Source organism: Cydia fagiglandana, chromosome 1, assembly GCF_963556715.1.
Source record: "Cydia fagiglandana chromosome 1, ilCydFagi1.1, whole genome shotgun sequence".
Taxonomy (NCBI): Eukaryota; Metazoa; Arthropoda; class Insecta; order Lepidoptera; family Tortricidae; genus Cydia; species Cydia fagiglandana.
In genome coordinates, this window is record NC_085932.1 from 25,933,415 (window position 1) to 25,953,221 (window position 19,807).

Sequence of the window (19,807 nt, forward strand, 5' to 3'; positions counted from 1 at the left end):
AATGAGATGTCAGGTGACAGAGAGGTATGGAAGAGAAAACATGCCGCGCTGATCCCAAGTGTATGGAACAAGGGTAAGAGAATGATGATAAACATTTCACCATCATCCGAAGGCACTTTATGGAGAATTTTTATTATTGAAACAAAAAAAACATTACGATTTTTTTCGTATTATCAAACTTTTATTGTGTTTAAAATGATTTGAACCTTTTCACTGAGAGCAATATTTTATATAACACGTAATAATAAACTTTATCAGGATATATTAAGGTTTGTAGCTTTTGTTATTTATAACCTAGCTGTAGCCGACTGTAGCCGTCAAAGTTTTTTTTTAAAACGGTGAACGGTTAAGTAACAAACAAAAGCAGTATTTTTTAACGTCATTTGTGGCACAAGGTTTTATTAATATTGTTGACGTTATTTTTCTTTGTACAATCATAAGTTTTTAACTTACTTACAAATTCTAAGGAGCTCAAACTCAAGTTTGTGTTGATTTCGGAGGAAGTTAGGTACTTTGGCCACCCTCGGTCTCCATTATGAAGTTCCGTAGGTACTTACTTATGTTACATTTGTGCCCAATTGGAAACTGGAATGTGGGTCAAATTAAATTGAACTTAAGTATATATTTTAATTTGATTACAAACACACATAATAGGTACCGACAGATGAAAATAATAACAAGCATGTTTAAAAATTGTTAATCCTGAATGAAATCCTGCATGTAATTTTAGCTCAGTCCAGGCATAATCACGCCAATTTAGTCAACCTGTATAGGTAGTTATACAGGCTTGCATGTAAAGTTTTACATGCATTTAAAAGCAATATAAATGACAACAGTCAATTCATTCCAATTGCGCACGGCATTTATAAAAGTACGATATTTTTCACCTCACTGATTCTGGTCTAGTACACTCACACTAAAATAATTCGTCAAAGTAACTATCCAAATTAGTGATTAAAACAGTAATCAAACATTTTGTTCCTTTGCTATCGACTGTGTGTTCTAAGTGATGGCTCCGATACCACAAGAAGTCCCGAGCGAGTTCGGTGTGGCGCCGCGCGAGCGCAGCGAGGGTCTTGACGGCAACCGAGTAGTGATCTCCGGCGTGTCGGGTACCTACCCGCAATCACATCACATCAAGGAGCTCTCCGACATTCTCTACAATAAGGCAAGTCTATTCTTTATCATGAAACATATGAACATATCAACATGACATAAACATATCAACGAAAATATGGACGATAAAGAGGTTAAGGCCACATTTAGACGATGCGAGAACCCGCATGCGGGTTTCATTACATTGCGTTATTTGATCGGTCGGCTGAATTGATGTAACCTCATTGGTACGCAATGTAATTAAAATCGTATACGACTTAGCGCGCCGTGTAAATGTTCCCTTAGTATAAGTATACCTTTTTAATTATTCCGTATTTGTGATACTTTAAATAGTTTTTTTTTGGGCCTATCTGACAAATATTGATCTATTCTCATACTAAGCATAGCCAAGGTTTAGTAGTCACGAACTCACGATATTATGATAACGAACCAACGATGAAGTTACCATTGTCAAACAAAAACCGGCCAAGAGCATGTCAGGCTAGTCTGCAGTGTAGGGTTCCCTAATTAATCATCCGTTACAATAGGCAGCCTTGGATGGAGCTTATTAGTATACATTTATAGATATTATGATCGTAACAAGCAAAAGGCTTAAAGCAAAAAACAAAATTCATGCCCACTTTACATACAGTGGAGATACTCTTATGGCTCCTCTACACGATGGGCCAGCGCCGGCCACTCCAAGGGACGCAGCCATGCGGTAGAATGAAATAGCAATATCACTTGCTCCCTCTAACGCATAAATGCGTCCCGTGGAGTGGCCGGCGTTGGCCCATCGTGTAGAGGAGCCATTAGAAAGTGTCCAACCGACCACGATATTTGTAGCTGTCCAAAGCATGTTTCAGTTGGGTAATGTTATGGTAGCAATCACCACATGTATTTCAACTTAACTGGTCAAGTACATGCATCTATTTCGCTTGATGTAGAGTTTTATTTACAATAAAAATCTATGTGATAGATCTTCTTTAAATCCCTTTCGCCACTTTTGTTAAATTCAGAAATAAAATATTTAATAATATCTCATTACTCAAATTTAACATTACATTTAGAATAGTCCGTATATCAGCAGCTTGAAGAAATATAATGAAATCTGATTCTTATTTAGGTGAACCCAGCCGAGGAAAAGAAGCCTCGATGGAACTACTACAACCACCCAGAAGTTCCGCAGCACGTGGGCGTGATTCCCGATCTGGACACCTTCGACGCTCAGTTTTTCAGAGTACATTATCACCTCGGCGTAAACTTGGATCCGATGTCCCGAAAAATTCTTGAACACGCTTATCAAGCTATTTATGATGCAGGTAGGTTTTAAAACTAAGACGGCCCGATTCGAATCTTAAGATACGTCAATTAATAGATCTAGAAACGATATGGATTAGATATGTCAGTGTCAAATATGACGTTTCTTCAAACAAAAACGTCACTTTTGACATCCATATCGTTTCTAGATCTACTAATTGACATATCTTAAAGTTCGAATCGGCAGAGAGAGTGGTGAATGAAATGAATAATGTCCTATGCACAAAATCATACACACGACATGATAGTTACGGACATAAAAATTCGCTGTCTGTTTCTAGTCTACATGTGTCTGTTGTTGTGTACAGATGTAGTGCATATTTAATTGTTTTCTATCGTACTTTCTCGGAAACGTTCGTTTTTATCATGTTACTTCAGTCAACCGAAGTACTTTTGTATCGAGACTGACTGAAATAGCAAGACACGTTCGTACGTTTCCGTAAAAATACGATGGAAAATAATTATGCATTGCAATTGTATGTAGATTCTCCACAACATAATATCTAAACAGAGTAGGTATTACTATGTGTTTAATTAAATTGAAGAGAAGGCATGCACTTGATTAATAGTAGATACCTACTTTACCTAAACTGAAATCAATACAATTATTGCTGATACGGTCAATATTGTTGCAGTCTAATGTAAATCAGTTTGAAACTAAATATTTTCCTTAAATTATATTTGTCATTGTGTCTGAGTACTGATAACGACAATTAACCCAAACTTCCGAGTATTATTAGTTGAAATTAATATTCAGTATTATTTCAACAGGAGTAAACCCCAGCCAGTTGTCCGGGAAGAAAGTTGGTGTTTATATCGGGAGTTGCTTATCTGAAACTGAGAAAGCTTTGTTTTATGCAGCTTTTGCTGGCAAGACTGGTTTTAGTATAGCAGGGTAAGTTAAATACTGTGTTTTGTACTATGTACGGTATGAATACTTAATAAAATTACGAGACACGATGTCCTCTCGTACTGTTATATTGTAGGTACACTAACGTCAAAAAACGACGTAGAAATTTAAATCCGTAGGTGCACGTAAAGACATATCTACTAAAAACTTGTAAAAAGCCACCAGTGATCACAACACTTGATTCTTCTTAATCCGGCCGGTTCGAAATTTTGAGACATTAGCCGTCGAGTAAAAACTGTGTAAACAGAAAGAGGTTTTAATACCAGTTTACGATATTCATAAATTCAAATGCAGATGCAGCAAGACAATGTTCGCAAACCGGGTGTCGTACTGGCTGAACGCAAAGGGGCCCTCGCTGGCTATCGACGGCGGGTGCTGTAGCTCAGCAGTGGCTTTAGAGCAAGCTTACCAGGCGCTGACGCGAGGCGATTGCGAAGCAGCCGTGGTTGGAGGCTGCAACTTGTGCATGCACCCGCAAACTTCCATACACTTCAGCAGGTAAAATATAGTTACAGATCTGCTCATCATCATAACTTAAGAGCCTTGCTCTTGTCGGTGGAGTAATCGCCAATCATTTCTTTCTTGTGCCATTCTTTTAATTTCCTCATACGACGTTTTATTTTTTATTTCGCTGAAATAAGTAATTCCAGGTCTTCCTTCTTCTCTTGTCTTTTCAATCTTGTCTTCCAGGATGTTTACGGATCTGCTAAGATACATATTTTGAAATTATAAAAAGGCGGATCAAAGAATCACATATCTAATATCCAATATGAACAAGATACGTTTTTGTTGTAAATGTAATACTTTTTTAAATACCGTAAAATGGGGTGAGTGGGGACTATGAGGGCAGTTGGGTTATGAATGGGAAGGAAGGATAGAAGGGGATGAGATGGTATTTTTAGATCAGAGTTATCACATTGTTATGTATGTAAATACTTTATTCTCTTGAGAAGTTAAGCTGTTGTAATATTGTGTCAATTCTAGCAAATTGTCCCATCTCACTCAATTCCTAACCTCGACTACGGGGTGAGCTGTGGTTTCCTACTATTTTGTGTTTATCGTTGAGTCTATGAAATGAAACGACAGATTATCATTGAAAAACTAAAGTTCATATAAATGAACGTGCCACATATAAAAATAAGCTTTTATTGAGGTTTGAACTTCGGATCTGTCCCAACTCACCCCATTTTACGGTACCAACTTATAAATATTACAGAAATATAACATTATGTAAGGATGGACGAACAAAATCCTACGATCAAGCAGCTGACGGATGCGTGAAATCTGAAGCTATTTCCGTGCTTTTCTTACAAAAAGCTAAGGATGCTTTCAGGTAAACCATATCGATTTAAATACAATGCATTGGTTATATGGTTGGTACCTACGTAACATTACGCTCGATGTCAAACCTAAACATTTGTATTTTAGAATTTATGCCGATGTTGTTTTTGTAAAAACAGCGTATGCATCTGTTGAAAACACTGGCAGTTTTAAGCGAAAACCTGAAGAAATTACGACATTTCTAGATAAGTTCTATGAAGAAATAAAAATTTCGCCAAGGGATGTAGAATTTGTTGAAGGTTTTGGAGCAGGTAATGTAGCACTAACGAATTTACGTTTTTCACAACTTAAATCATAAGCATATGAAATTATAAGCAGTGTGATGAAAAATGATTTGTTTGTGTTTTAGCCGATTTTGAAACTGACAAGATAGAACTGGATGCGATAGATAAAGTTTTTTGTCAAAGTCGCCGAGAGCCGCTGTATGTTGGCAGCATCATGTCCAATGTGGGCTACTGCGAGTCCGCCTCGGGTATAATGGGAGTCACCAAGGTTACGGTCTCTTTTATTTTGTTGACTATCAAAATATTTTATATAGAGATTTAAGTAGAGAAAAATCTTTCTTTTTTTTAATTTTTTAGTGAAGAAATTTCTTAGTGTTACAGTAGTACACTTAATCTGAATGAGTCCGGTTTTCTCACGATTATTGTTTCTTTCGCCAAAATGCGAATGGTAAATAACAAATGACTTTCCAAGAAACTCCTCGGCACTAGGAGTCTTACTGCTTTAGGCTAGTTGCCAGCGCTTGATACCCATCGCCATGTTTACTGATAATTCGTTAGCAAAGCAGCTTATTCCTGGATTGAATAAGTATCATTACCGACCCTCAGGTACTTCTGGGGTACCACACGGGACGGTTGGCGGGCAACCTGCACTGTGAGCGACCCCGCGATGACGTGGAGGCGTTGCGAGAAGGCCGCCTCAAGATCTTGACCGACCATAAGCCGACTGCAAGGACCTATGTTGCAATCAACGGTTTCTCTTTGACCGGTGTCAATTCTCACATACTTTTACATGGACATTACAAGCCTAAGGTACTTGTACTGTACACATTATTTCTCATGCATTTAGTGGTGATATTTGCAAAATTTGTTACTAAATCTTGTGCAATAATTCTGTTTTGTTTTATTTTAGGATTTAACAAAATATGACAGCGATATTCCAAGATTGGTCTTAATTTCGGGTCGAACGGATTCAGCTGTGCAAAATATGATCAATAATTTAAAATCAAGACCTATAGACGCTGAGGAGTTAGCTTTGATTCAAAATATCCACTCATACAAAATAAATGGCCATCTTGGTAGAGGATTTACCATTTTAGGCAAGTAGATACTTTTCTTTTAAAATAGACTGTTAATAATGGTGGGAGAAGAAGTCAATAATAGGGATAAGGAGGATAACATATTTCAAATTGTTAGAAAATCCTCAAAACAAACATGAATAAAAAATCATTTTGTAGGAACAGACAATGAATCGAAAACCACGAGCCTGGTTGAAAAGACAGAGTATTTTGATGGCGGCGATCGGCCGCTATGGTTCGTGTACAGTGGCATGGGCTCACAGTGGGCTGGCATGGGAACACAACTCATGCGCTTACCAATATTTGCTGCTGCCATAGAACGGTATTTGATACCTATTTTATTATGAGATAAGTATTTAATATGCAATCAAGCCACAGTTATTAGTAGTCACAAGTTCCAAACGTTTTTCTCGCTTAGTTTTATCTTCCTACAAGAAGATCCTACTCTTAGATAAAATTTGAATCTGTTACTTACAGTTACAATAAAAATATCACAGCACCCCACTTTTTCCTATAATTAAACGTACCTTGATATTGACGCAATCTGCAGGACTATGATGAACATAAAAAAAAATATCACTCAATAAGTCTTAAGCACCTATTAGATGTGTTTCAGGTACTAATATAAAACCAATAAGTAAAAGCAGGGAACACGTTAACTAATCTTTAAGAATTTTAAACCGAATATTTATGATTCGTTTATCAAATAGTTGTCGACGAGTATTGGAACCGAGAGGCATCGATATTATCCATATCATAACGTCGCCCGACAAAACGATTTACGACAATATTCTACATTCGTTCGTTGGAATTGCTGCTGTCCAGATTGGTTTGACCGATATCCTCTTACAAATGGGTTTGGTCCCGGATAAAATCATAGGTAACGTGTCAGTATAATTTATAATTTCATTTTTAATTTACGGCTCTAATGCTCAGATATATTATTTGCAACTTACACATGAAAACTAAAAGTGATTGAATTTTCATCAAAAATTTTTTAACTATTCATCAGGACACAGTGTAGGTGAGCTGGGGTGCGCGTACGCTGATGGATGCCTTACGGCCGAGGAGATGATATTGTCAGCGTACAGCCGCGGGCTTGTCTCTGTGGAAACCCCCTTTATATACGGTTCCATGGCTGCCGTTGGCATAGGATTTACAGAAGTGCGTATGTCAATAAAATGTATTTGGCTATACGTCCTTACCGTGTAGTCACCTGCATGTTTTTACTTTGAGTACCTAAATATATTGATAGAACACTTCCATTTTTGCCAGTAACATTGCATTGCATTTCTAAATAATTAAACTACATGTCCTCATTAGGTGTCTAAGATGTGTCCACCGGAGATAGAAGTAGCCTGCCACAATTCGGCTGATTCCAGCACCATTTCGGGCCCGGCAGAAATTATGGGTCAATTTGTTGCTCAGTTGACCACTAACGGGATTTTCGCAAAGGAGGTTCCATGCTCCAATATAGCATACCATTCACGATATATCGCCGAAGCAGGTGACTAACAATTTATTTTTCTGAAAATTTATCTAATGGTCGTAACTGAATTCTAGTCTTAACCCCACTTTGCACGGTCTGAGCCTGGGCGGTTTGTTCTGAACTTACGCTAGATCCAAAGTCAAGTCGTCCTAAATTGTTGCTTCTACAAACTTGCCAATAATATTTATGGCAACGTCAGGGCAACCGACGGGACGTCGCATATTAGTTAATAGGCCAAGCAATAAGAAGTTATAGAGGGAAATGCTAGGAACACAATTTTTGACTACGTAACTTTGTTTGGACTTGTTAGGAGGTGAACATATCAAAAGTCCCCGGCCGTAGCCCCGGTGCTGGGGGGTAGAGGGGGGAAAGAAGGTCTCATTTTTCGGTTTTTCACTTATATCTTGGAAATTTTGCTTCTTAGCGACATGACTACTAAGACAAACCAAAAGCTGATAAAATTTGTTACAAGTTTTATTCAGTCAAGTTTTTCGATATCTTGAATAGTTTTTGAGATATCCGCTCTTGAAAGTTTATTTAGGGCTTTAAATTTTATCTTGATATCTACATTAGTGACGCTGCTAGACCGTGTTTGGTATCATTTTCGTATAAATCGGGGGTGCTGAATTCAGTTTTGGTATCACATTGACACCATTCCTAAGAAAAAACATATAAACTTTAAACAAATACCTTTTTTTTTAAATTCCTCTTCACGCTTAAACCGCTCAACCGATTTAATTGAAATTCGGTATACAGATATTTCGAGTCCCAAGACAGGACATAAGATACTTTTTATCTCAATAATCATCCTTTAAAGTTGTGAAATGGAGTATGGGGGGAATTCAACTTCGTCGACGAAACTGAATTCCTGAGGTTAATACTGCTCAAGGTAAGGTTTGAAGTCATGTTTGGTATCACTTTCATCTAAATCACAGATGTATTCCGTCCTAAATTTCATCTAAACCGGTTCAGCGGTTATTGACTCCCCATACAAACTTCCACCCCACTTTTCACACCCTCAAAAGATGCTTATGCTTTTTTTATAAAAACTATCCTATGTCGTGTGTCGAGATTTAAACTATTTCTATACCAAATTTCAACGAAATTGGTTCAGCGGTTTAAGCGTGAAGAGGGATTTAAAAAAATATTTATTTTTAAATTTTGGTTTTACTTCGGAATGGTGTCAATGTGATACCATAAATGAATTCAGCACCTCCGATTTATACGAAAATGATACCAAACATGGCCTAACAGCTTCACTGACGTAGATATCAAGATAAAATTAAAATCCCTAAATAAACTTTCAAGAGCGGGTATCTCAAAAACTATTCATGATATCGAAAAACTTGACAGGATAAAACTTGTAACTAATTTTATCAGCTTTCGGTTTGTCTTAGTAGTCATGTCGCTAAGACGCAAAGTTTCCAAGATATCAATGAAAAACCGAAAAATTCGACCTTCTTACCCCCCTCTACCCCCCAGCAGCGGGGCTACAGCCGGGGACTTTTGATATGTTCACCTCCTAACTAGTCCAAACAAAGTTACGGAGTCAAAAAATGTGTTCCTAGCATTTCCCTCTACAACGTTTTTTGAGCATTCATTTCTTGACCTATAATGCTTATAAGAAAAAAGCAATTGAATTAGATTATTAACTATTTATTTTTTCAGGGCCTGGACTCCTAAAATACTTGAAAGAAGTAATTAAAACTCCCAAACTTCGCAGTGAGCATTGGGTATCAACATCTATACCACAGGGCAGATGGACCGAAGAGACGGCTAAGTATTCTTCGGCCGAATACCATACTAATAATCTTCTGGTAATTTGGATTAATTATGCCAAAATACAATTTGCTAAATCTGTAATTATACAATCATCATCAAATCAGTTGGAAAAAGGGTAATTGCTGGATATAAGCCTCTGGATCTCAAGAGAGTAAGATGAATTTTGTGTTTGATGTTGCAGAATCCAGTGCTTTTTGAGGAAACTGCGCGACTGATTCCGAAGAACGCGGTGCTGGTAGAGGTGGCACCGCACGGATTACTGCAGGCTATTCTTAAGCGCGCGATGCCCACCTGTGCACATGTGCCGTTAACGCGCCGTGGGCACCCTGATAATTCTCGCTTCCTACTCGAATCTATTGGACAGTGAGTGTGACACAACACACAAAGTTCTTTTTAAGTTCTATAGGTTATCGAAATGTTTTGTTTTGCAGGTTGTTCATGGAAGGATATTATCCAGATATACGTCCTTTATACCCAAAAGTCGAATTTCCTGTTTCAACTGGGACCCCTCATCTGTCACACTTAGTGGAATGGGCTCATCAACAAAAATGGTAAATATTTTAAATATAAAATAGTTAAAAACAAAACCAGTGGATTGTAATGACATTATCATTCTGATGCTACCACATAATATACTTCTATAAAACTGTAACCGGGAGGTATGAAAAGCCGTCGCACACAATAACTTTGCAGTAACAGATACAGCAACGCGTTTCGAGAATTAAACATGGATTACTTTTAGAGACATTGGAATGGAACTGTTTATAAAGCGTTGCAGTAAGACTAAATTAAAACCACGTATTTAAACGCGGAACATGAGTACATGCTTTGTTGCTACATAAAGTGACAATGTACGGTGTTCACAAAACTAATAATTTTCAACTTACAATCGACAGGCATTTGGCGTTATATGCAAGTCCCGAAAGAAAATCTGCTTCAACATGCACTTTCAAGATAACTCTACACGATGCTGAATATGCTTACTTACGAGGTCACCAAATTGGAGGTAGGTATGCCTAAAAAATCTAAGTAGGTACGTAACGTGGTTGGTGCGAGCATGCTGGAGTGTTAGTGGATAAGTAACACGACAGCACCAGTAACCGTTGGAACAGGTTGTTTATTAAATTGAAACTATTTCGGCCGATTAATCCAGGTCGCAGTGTTCACACTGAAGGTAAAACACAATGGCGTGCTGTGGAAAAGGTAGATGATTATTGGTTGTAATAACTAATGTTTCTAGGCAAGACATTACTTCCATTTTCTTCCGCATTGGTGTGCGCATGGGACACACTCACAATGATTGCACAAGCGCCGCGACGGGGAGTTCCCGTGGAGTTCCGCGATGTTGAATTGTATTCGCAGCCAACTCTGCACGACTTGCGCCTGCTACGGCTTACTGTGGCGTTGCACCGCGGGAATGGACGGTTTGAGGTTATTAATTTCATATTTCTTTTAATCCTGTTACTTGTAGGAGTCATGAAGATTTATAGTTTCCTTTGACTACTTTCACTGTACTGTTCTGCTTGCCTGTAACAAAAATATCTAGTTTCAAGGGTCAAGTGCACTATAAAATTACCACCTTTTATTCGGAATTCTATTTCAAAAACTATTTATAGTTAAGAATGAGTAAGTAAGTACGTGCCTATCTATTCAATTATGGCTTATGAAATAGGTAGGTACTAACATAAAAATCGAACTTTTTAGATTGATGATGGAATCACAAAAGTAGCTTCAGGTTTTATAGTTTTGAAGAACACTGTTACGTCGGAGAGTACTGAATACGAAGAATTAAAGGAAGACATATTAAAGACGGAGGAAATATATCAAATTTTAAATGAAAGGGGCTACATGTACCGGTATGTGTCATAAATTTTCACCAACAAAATAGCGTTTAACCTCTATTCAATACTTAGTTTTACCTGCCTGACTCACCTCACCTAACGATAATCAGTTCAAAAAATCGATTTTTGAGTGAATTGATAAAAATGATCGTTGTGTTTGATGTAGAGTTATTTGACCCCCCTGCAAACAAATTTCTATGCAGGGGGATCAGTTACTTCTGCAGTGACTATATATGTAAAAATATTAGCATTATCTTCATCGGCATAATGCCAACCAACAGGGATGAATTCCAAGCCATACGTGAAGTGAACGGGTCATATTCTGCGGGTCGCGTATCATGGACTGGTCGCTGGGAGCCATTCTTGGATGCTCTGCTGCAGCTCAACATAATCCGACAGCCACACGACCACGTCTCGCGGCCTGCTTTCATCAGAGCCATTACAATCAACACAGATTTGCACACGAAATCAATACAAATGAATAAGGATTTGAAATTCAAAGTGTGCGCTGTACAGGACCATACCAGGTAAAACATCAAAAACAACAAACATCAATTGAAAAAAAAAGAACACAAACATTTATAGCTTAATCTATTTACGGTTTAGAAGCGTTAAAATGCATGATGAAAAACGTAAGATTCGTTTGCTTTGATATTGGAAGTCAGTTGTGTTATGACGGCACTCTTCCATTCGTAACCTAATTTTCAGAAAAATAATCCACTGGCGATAATTCTGTTTTACTTCTATCGTTCAAAAATCTCTAGGGACTGATAAATATCATTCAGTGATTATTTACTTACAGGTGCGGTGGTGTAACATTGAAAGGTATCAAATTTTGTCATATTGCTAAACCAGACGCCGGTTCTTTTGTGTTCGACACATCCAAGTTTGACAATAGATATCAAGCTCAAAATGATTTGAATGTAAGTTCTTTAATATAGGTACTTATTTACAAAAAAATAGTTTTTAAGTAACACATCGTTTGATATTATATTTTTATTTATTCAGGATAAAAGTGGATATAGTCAAGATGAGAAAATGTTACAGAGCATGAGAGTTGGTGACCTAAACTCTTTACACTGGGTGACAGCCCCGGCATCCGAAAGTAATGGGATCTCGGTAAAGGTAGGGCTTGATACCCAATGTTGGGTGTTGACTTTTTTTTTCTTGATGCTTGAATTCATACCTTTTTTTTTTCATTTATTTTTCAAGGGTACGTAATCTATTTTAAAGTTACTCGCCAAACTGCTTACCTATGCAGTTTGTTAGCGAGTTTTCATTACAGTACGGATAATTATTATCTGACATCATCCGAATGCATGCATTTTAGCGAATTTTTCAAAACAGAATTTTAAATGAAAATTTCTTATATGTACAGGTGCATTTCGCTGGACTGAACGCTTGCGACATATTGACAGCGAATGAACCATTTGTAAATAAACAAACAAATTGCGAAGGTTATTATGGAATGGATTTTAGTGGAATATTACAAAAGTAAGTTTTAATCATAGCTCCGTTGGATGTGAATTTTCAATTTGTCATCAATAGTTTAAGTTTATTAAATTTCGTCATGATACCTGTAATTTTCACAAAATTTTTAGTTTTTTTATTTTATTTTAACTAAATTTCTTTTGAATGACATCCTTGATTGTGATTACCAGTTTTTGTTGCAAAACATATTGAGCAATTTGTTATTTATTTGACAAAGTGTACGTAAAATTTTACGTCCCTACTTGAGGTGTCGAGATACTTTTGGCTGACATGACCTTGTACTTGTAGCGGGTCTCGTGTGATGGGCCTTTTGCGCGGTGGCTCGGCTCGCTCGCATGTGAGGGCGCGCCCCGAGTTGTTATGGCCAGTGCCGGCCCATTGGACTCTTGAGGACGCTGCCACTGTACCGTTGCCCTTCGCGCACGCACTTTACTGCCTTGTGAGTTTCCTGAAGTCCTTATATTCGTTAGGGACTACTTAATTCCAAGAATTGGCGCAAAGACACGCTGGTTTTTATGATAGCAACTACCTTCTGATATCAAATTCAGAGAAGAATCTACGCTTTATTGGTATTTGTCCGGTTAATCCACGATGTTTTTCTTCACTGGTAAATACACATATGTATGATACCTATTTCGTACCTCCATTTCAAGAAACTCAGCTAGCCCGTATTTGAATCTAGGAATCTAAACGCGTTATATACAGCGTTCAAACGCGTTATTCTATTATGATAGCGTTCGCCAAAATTTGCATTGAAAATCTCGCGTAAATCGGTGAGACAAAAATCGGTGGCTTTTCATCTAAATCTGCCTTAAGAGTCGGCGTGTGCACCCCGACTGTAGACCACTACCACCACCACCTGTGTAAGTTCGCCTTTGTACTAATGATGTGTGCTCTTTCATGTTTTATGTTTCTTTTTGTACAATAATGTATTTTACTACTACTACTACTACCACCATGTAGACATTATGCACTGTCGTTTTCTTTAATATTTTGCTTCTAAACAGTCTGCTTAACAATTCAGGCCATCAAAACGCGGCTGATGCCACGCACAAATGTCCTTGTGAGCGGTGGCGCTGGCGCAATCGGACAGGCCATTATTGCCATGGCGCTTCATTTGGACTGTCGCGTATTTGTGGTCGTTGGTGACGGCGCCAAGAAAAAAATCTTAATGAAAATGTTTCCTAAATTGGATGGTGGGTATAAAGGTGTTTCATTATATTTTTTAATTTCTGATAACTTGACATAGGTAACAATAAAAAACCGAACAAGTGCGAGTCGGACTCGCCCAGCGAGGGTTCCGTACTTTTAGTATTTGTTATTTTAACGGCAACAAAAATACATTATCTGTGAAAATTTGAACTGTCACGCTAGCTATCACGGTTCATGAGATACAGCCTGGTGACAGACAGATGGACAGACAGTGGAGTCTTAGTAATAGGGTCCCGATTTTACCCTTTGGGTACGGAACCCTAAAATTGTAGGGTTAGGGGTAGGGATTTGTATTCAATATTTTTTTTAGCTGAAGATATAATCTGTTGTCGAGACGATACGTTTATGAATCGTGTGCTACCTGCCACTGACGGAATGGGCTGCGAATATGCTATATGCGGTAGAGGTGATCACAAAGATGTAAGTTATTTTAAATACGTAGCTATAGTACTTATTTCGGTTAAAACCAAAGTGCTGGCAGTTTTAAACTGCCAGCCAAGTAAGCACGTAAAAGTTCGTAAATAATTGAATTTTCGTTTACTTACTTAATCAACTATCTACATTTCTATATCTATATAAGTAGCTACAGCTATAGAGCAAATGTATAAGTTGTAATATTAATAGAACATCGTATTAGTCATAGTCATAGTTATAGTTTATTCATAAACAATTTTCATTGTGTTTGAAATTAATTTACATACATATTCTTATCTATATACACAAACAAATCTTATGAGATACCTACTTATGACAAGACATACACTATTCTCATCTCACACATTGTTTTTTCTTCAGGCCTACCTTCAATGCTGTAAGCATTTTGGGTACACCTTGGATATTCATCAAGTAAAAAATAATGAACTGTATTCGTTCAAAATGGGCGCATTGACCAAAGAAAGATCTTACATTCGTGTAGACTTTTCCGGTCTTTTTCTTCATAACGACATTGAAACATTCAAGGTACCTACTATATAATACATATTTACTATGTACAAATACATATTTCACTACATAGTATAGTTCATAAACATCTTTACTAGCCAAAGTTCCAAAAATATATTTAGAGGACCTGATTGTCGGTGGCTTAGACGCGTGTTAATATATTTTTAGAACGTCGCCGTCGTTGGCTTAAAAACATGTCTGTAAACTAAACTGTGCATATTAGTTAGATCAATACTGATTTAAACCCTTAATTTAGTGTTAGGAAGTTTAGAAAAATCCTAATTTAAATTTCAACACAGAGGCTGCAACATTTAATGGCGGAGGGTATCAGCGGAGGCTGGGTGCGTCCGCTGTCCCGTGTTGTGTACGCGCCCTCCGACGCTACGCGCGCTTTTCGCTTGCTCGCGCTGAGCAGACACCGCGGTCGCGTTATGCTGCGCGTTCACGACTCGTCGACATCTCTCATGGAGCCCAGGTTCATGACGAAATTTTAATGTTTAATCTATATATCTATAGACAATATGAGTTTAAGTACTTTAAGTCTTACTACATAGACAATAATTTAAAAAAATTGAATTTTGTTAACTACATTTCTTCGGCATCCTCAAACATCCCCTGAGGATGCCTCGTAGAGAGGCGAAACACGTGTCGAGTATTGTTCTTTTGGTGGTGGTTTGTTATATTTTTTTGTGTATTTATTCTTGCGGTGGGAGGGTGGGAACATTAATTGCATGTAAAAAATACACAAGTAAGTATAACGGGTTAGCACTGATTGACTAGCACCTTCTAGCCTTGATCTTTTTGCGGATTAGCAAAGTAATATTTTTGGTTTTAATTAAAATTAATTCATTATCGATAAACTTTGTTTAGTTAGGTGTAGTTTAATAGTCTTTAGCACTTCGTCAATAAATGCAGTTTTGCAGACTAACATGCTCAAAAGCACACTGCCAGCTGGTGATAGGCGACTCGCCGGGGCTCACCATGTGCCTCGCCTCGCGGCTGGTGGAACGTGGCGCACGCGCGCTCCATCTGCAGCTCGCCCACATTGGACCACGTCTTAGTCGACAACTGCTGTACGTATTTACTACACTGGTTATGATGCAAATAATTCCAGCAGTCCAAGAAAAACCCATAACTGTTACACATTTGAGGTATCTTTGAAGATATTTAATAATAAATCCAAGATGTATGGGCACACATACGAGTGATTCACTCGGGCCTCGGGCCTCTTGTAGTCGGGCCATAAGTACTGACCAGTTACTATTAAAGATCCAAGGATCCAAATAATTAAATACTAAACTATCTTAGAAAGCTTAGTTGTACCTGCCATTATTTTGTTGACAGATCCTGGCGGAAATTGGGCGTGAATGCTATAACGACCTCGTTAGACCTCGCGCAGAACGATTGCGCGTCCAACCTGCTAAAACTAAGTTCAGGCCTGGGTCCAGTTGAGGGCATATTTGTAGTGATGGCGGAACATCAGACTGGTCAGACACAAGCCCTTTATAAGTCCCTTTTGGCCAATTTGGATGCAGAGACTAGAAAAGTGTGCCCCTCAATCAAGTAAGGTTTTTTAAATATAAAATGTAGGCACAATATAGGTGCCTCTTATAATACCTATATAAGAGTGTGGATTTCATTACTTTCAAATATTTCACAACTGTACTTACAGGTACTTCGCAGTGATTGGTGTCAATACCTCTGTAGGAGAAAATATCTGTGTCTCAAGGGCAGCTTATCAGTTGCCGGCAATGATGCTTTCCCTATCGATGGATACAAAGGTACTTCTTCTTCTTCCTCGTGTTGTCCCGGTATTTTGCCACCGCTCATGGCCTGAGGTCCGCTTGACCATGAATCCCAAGAATTTAAGAAGGCAATAGGTTTTACGAAAGCGACTGCCATCTGACCTTAAACTGACTGGAACTAGGCCTTATTAGGATTACTCCGGTTTTCTCACAATGTTTTCCTTCACCAAAAAGCAATTGGTAAATATCAAATAATTATTTCGTTCATAAGATACGAAAAAATCATTGGTACGAGCCGGGATTTGAACCTGCGACCTCCGGATTGAATTGAAAGTCGCACTCTCTTACCGTTATTAGGCCACCAGCGCTTACTGGATACAAAGGTACAATCGGATTAAAAATATATAGTTTTTTTTCGTTATATTAATATTTTAATAAGAAATTAAAGATTTTTTTATATTTATTACGTCTTGCAGGCTGAGAGTATTTTACCAACGAGTTACGGGGGCATTGTTAATGCAATAGAGGAGGGTTTGCAGACAATGCAACCTGTGATATTTGCTCAGCATCCATCTGATACCAAAGGTTCTTTTACATACCAAATAGAAAAAATAACTGGTGAGTTTGAAACAAAGCAATCTACAGTAACATCAGTATTCTATGCCAAATAAAACAAAATTGCAATTTGAATTACGCTGTCAGATCCTAATAACCACTTTGATCGTTGTTGATTCATATGTTGACGATAAGCTGACTTCTCTCCCTTGATTTTATTCGACATCTAATTATTTAGATAATCCAACGGATTTGCTCACTGAATTGCCAAGACTTTTTTATGGTAGCTAATTATATAGGCACATAAAACATTTAATTTACTTAACCTTACTTCGTTCAAAACTTTTAAATGACGCTACTCGTATTGTTCCTACTAACTAACTAAATATCTAAACATACCCAATGAATTCCAGGTATCGCCATATCAGAAAATACTCCAAATAGCCAAACGGTGCAAGATTTTGGCTTAACTGCTGATAAAATTCAAGCCCTTAGGGTATTTTTAGACAACCAGAATATAACAATCACAGAAAATGAAGTGCAAATGTTAACTATAGAAAAGTATGTGGTATAAAATTAACAGATGAAATTTTAATTTTATGATTCATTTATTATTTATTAGTTATTCAATAAAATGTTGATTTTATGTTTTAAGATTACGGGAAATTGATGCCACGTCACAAGAAACAGATTACGCGCCTGTCCGCGGCTTAAGTGCTTTCTTCCCCTTCGTTGATTCTGATGAACTCTTAGCCACGATTGACACAGTGGTAATGGCCACACTCACACAAGGAAGCGATATGGTTTGTAGAAAAACTATACACTAAATATACTACTAAACTATACATACTAAAACAACAATAAATTTCCTTTCAAGACTTTCGCGTTTTGTTTCTTACATCCTAGTAAATAACCGAATCAACACTAAATTTGTCGGCCAAAATCAACTGGAAAATAAAAATTTCAAAAAAAAATATTTTTTAGAGAGATGACGAGTTCAACGTTTCGGAAGCTTGCCTGTACATAGTGCCGGGACTGCAAGGGCTACACCAGCGGTACCGCGAGCTATGTGAACGCTTGCAGCTAGCCGCAGTCGTGCTGCAGCCAGGACTTGACCATCCCGATGAAACTTTCCAGGAGATGACGGCTAGATATGTCACGGTAAGTGGTTACCGTACCGTGGTTACCAATTAAAAATAAAATAAATAAAATAAAAAAGCCCATTTATTCCATAACCAAAAATTAATTAATTAAAATCTATTATACATATATATATATATATTTTATTTAAATATATTTTGTACACTTAAACTTATCTTTTTTTTTTTTCTTTACCAATTACGTGCAGATTAATATCATAATTTTATTAAGCAGAGTTGTTATTATAAAACATTAATTTTATTTATTCATAATTATCTACAAAATTAGATGACACACAAACACGGGAGTATCATCTGCTAATGTAGCGTGGGTATTTTACAGATGTTTCTAAAGAAAAGAGGTGGGACCAATAAATTCTACTTATTGGGTCACGAGATAGGTGTACTGTCAGTTCTCGAGATGGCCGCCAAATTGGAAGATCACGGTATGTTATTTCTTTCCCCTTTAAACTACATTAGTTACTGTAAAGTTTATTATTATGCTATAAATATTAGGATTAAACATTTTGTATGTATCACAGGTATGACGGGCACGGTGTTCTGCCTGGGCGGCGGGCCGGAGCAATTCTTAGACGAGCTGGAGCGGCAGCTACTTGTGGCGTGCGCTGGCGCAATCGACTCGCAGTCGGTTCTCCAAGAAGCAGTTGCCCGTCACATGTGTGCGCTCATGGGCGTCGCGTCAGCTCAGTTGGATGCCGCGCTACGTGAAGCGCCAACATGGCTACAGAAGGTAGACGTGAGCGTGCGCGCGTTACGAGGGCATGTAGCTCACTCAATGCAGTACGCGCGCTTGCTAATAGAGGCGGCGTACGCACGTGTGATGCAGGCGTTGCGGTACAGACGGCCGTCACCACGCGTACTTGAATCCCGCATTGTGCTCCTGCGCTCACCCACGCCTGTGGTCAGCCCGCTCGAATTGCAGCGCTACTCGCGCATGCCTCTCATCGTGCACGACCTGCGCTCGCCGCCCGCACATGCAACCAACGACTTACGTGCCGCTGCCATCATCAACCGCTATCTCGACGAGGAAACAAAGCAATGCTTTGCTAGCAAAACGCTCTGCCATACCTATTTGATAAACCCTGAATCGTTTATTGGTATTGGTGACTTTGAGGAAGGTAGCAAGTTAAACCTCTAGAAATACTTAGTAGTTTAAACGTAATTTAGGATCTTGATATATTTATCCATTTTATCTAGGTTAATAGGTTAGGTACGTACGTTAAAATTTGTATTTACCTGACAAAATAAGGTGACGTTTTTACATTAGTTTGCATTAACATTAACAGTGCCTACAATATACTTATAGTTTTTACTGTCTATAATAGTTTTATTTGCATTCCTTTGAATAAAACTTTAAATAAAACCTTATACTTACTTTAGCCATTTTCTAACCTAATGTAGGTACTGACGGTATTCAATCGTGACTAGTGACTAGGTACATTATAAGATTTATAAGCTGATACAACAAATAAATTACTTTGTCGCCTAATCTCATTTACAACCCTGGAAAAATACCCTTTTGACACAAGATGAAATGAAATGCCCTTACCTACATATGAGTACGTACCTATTAGGACTCTATACGCTACAAATTTACCGTTTACATAAGCAGCAATAATAAACA

At 37.9% G+C, this 19,807-nt stretch overlaps 1 protein-coding gene across 1 annotated transcript; it reads left to right on the forward strand.

The window, feature by feature from the left end:
* The first annotated feature begins 1,009 nt into the window (after positions 1 to 1,009).
* LOC134670009 (fatty acid synthase-like) lies at positions 1,010 to 19,410 on the forward strand. The gene is made up of 37 exons (XM_063527669.1): positions 1,010 to 1,168; positions 2,222 to 2,417; positions 3,187 to 3,310; positions 3,620 to 3,823; positions 4,542 to 4,658; positions 4,754 to 4,917; positions 5,016 to 5,158; positions 5,497 to 5,700; positions 5,801 to 5,987; positions 6,126 to 6,288; positions 6,677 to 6,846; positions 6,979 to 7,130; positions 7,290 to 7,473; positions 9,124 to 9,272; positions 9,419 to 9,600; positions 9,669 to 9,788; positions 10,134 to 10,243; positions 10,478 to 10,668; positions 10,942 to 11,093; positions 11,360 to 11,605; positions 11,881 to 12,001; positions 12,087 to 12,203; positions 12,457 to 12,572; positions 12,858 to 13,008; positions 13,594 to 13,765; positions 14,092 to 14,201; positions 14,577 to 14,741; positions 15,023 to 15,198; positions 15,647 to 15,796; positions 16,068 to 16,286; positions 16,396 to 16,504; positions 16,945 to 17,086; positions 17,437 to 17,584; positions 17,679 to 17,826; positions 18,008 to 18,184; positions 18,506 to 18,608; positions 18,705 to 19,410. The coding sequence occupies exons 1-37, from the start codon at positions 1,010 to 1,012 to the stop codon at positions 19,319 to 19,321; spliced, it is 6,258 nt and encodes a 2,085-aa protein (XP_063383739.1). The 3' UTR covers positions 19,322 to 19,410.
* The last annotated feature ends 397 nt before the right edge of the window (positions 19,411 to 19,807 follow it).

Coding starts and splice junctions, on each gene's coding strand:
- LOC134670009 (XM_063527669.1), top strand. CDS start 1,010: ATGGCTCCGATACCACAAGAAGTCCCGAGCGAGTTCGGTGTGGCGCCG. Junction 3,311..3,619: donor ACTGGTTTTAGTATAGCAGG/GTAAGTTAAATA, acceptor ATTCAAATGCAG/ATGCAGCAAGACAATGTTCG. Junction 4,918..5,015: donor TGTTGAAGGTTTTGGAGCAG/GTAATGTAGCAC, acceptor TTTGTGTTTTAG/CCGATTTTGAAACTGACAAG.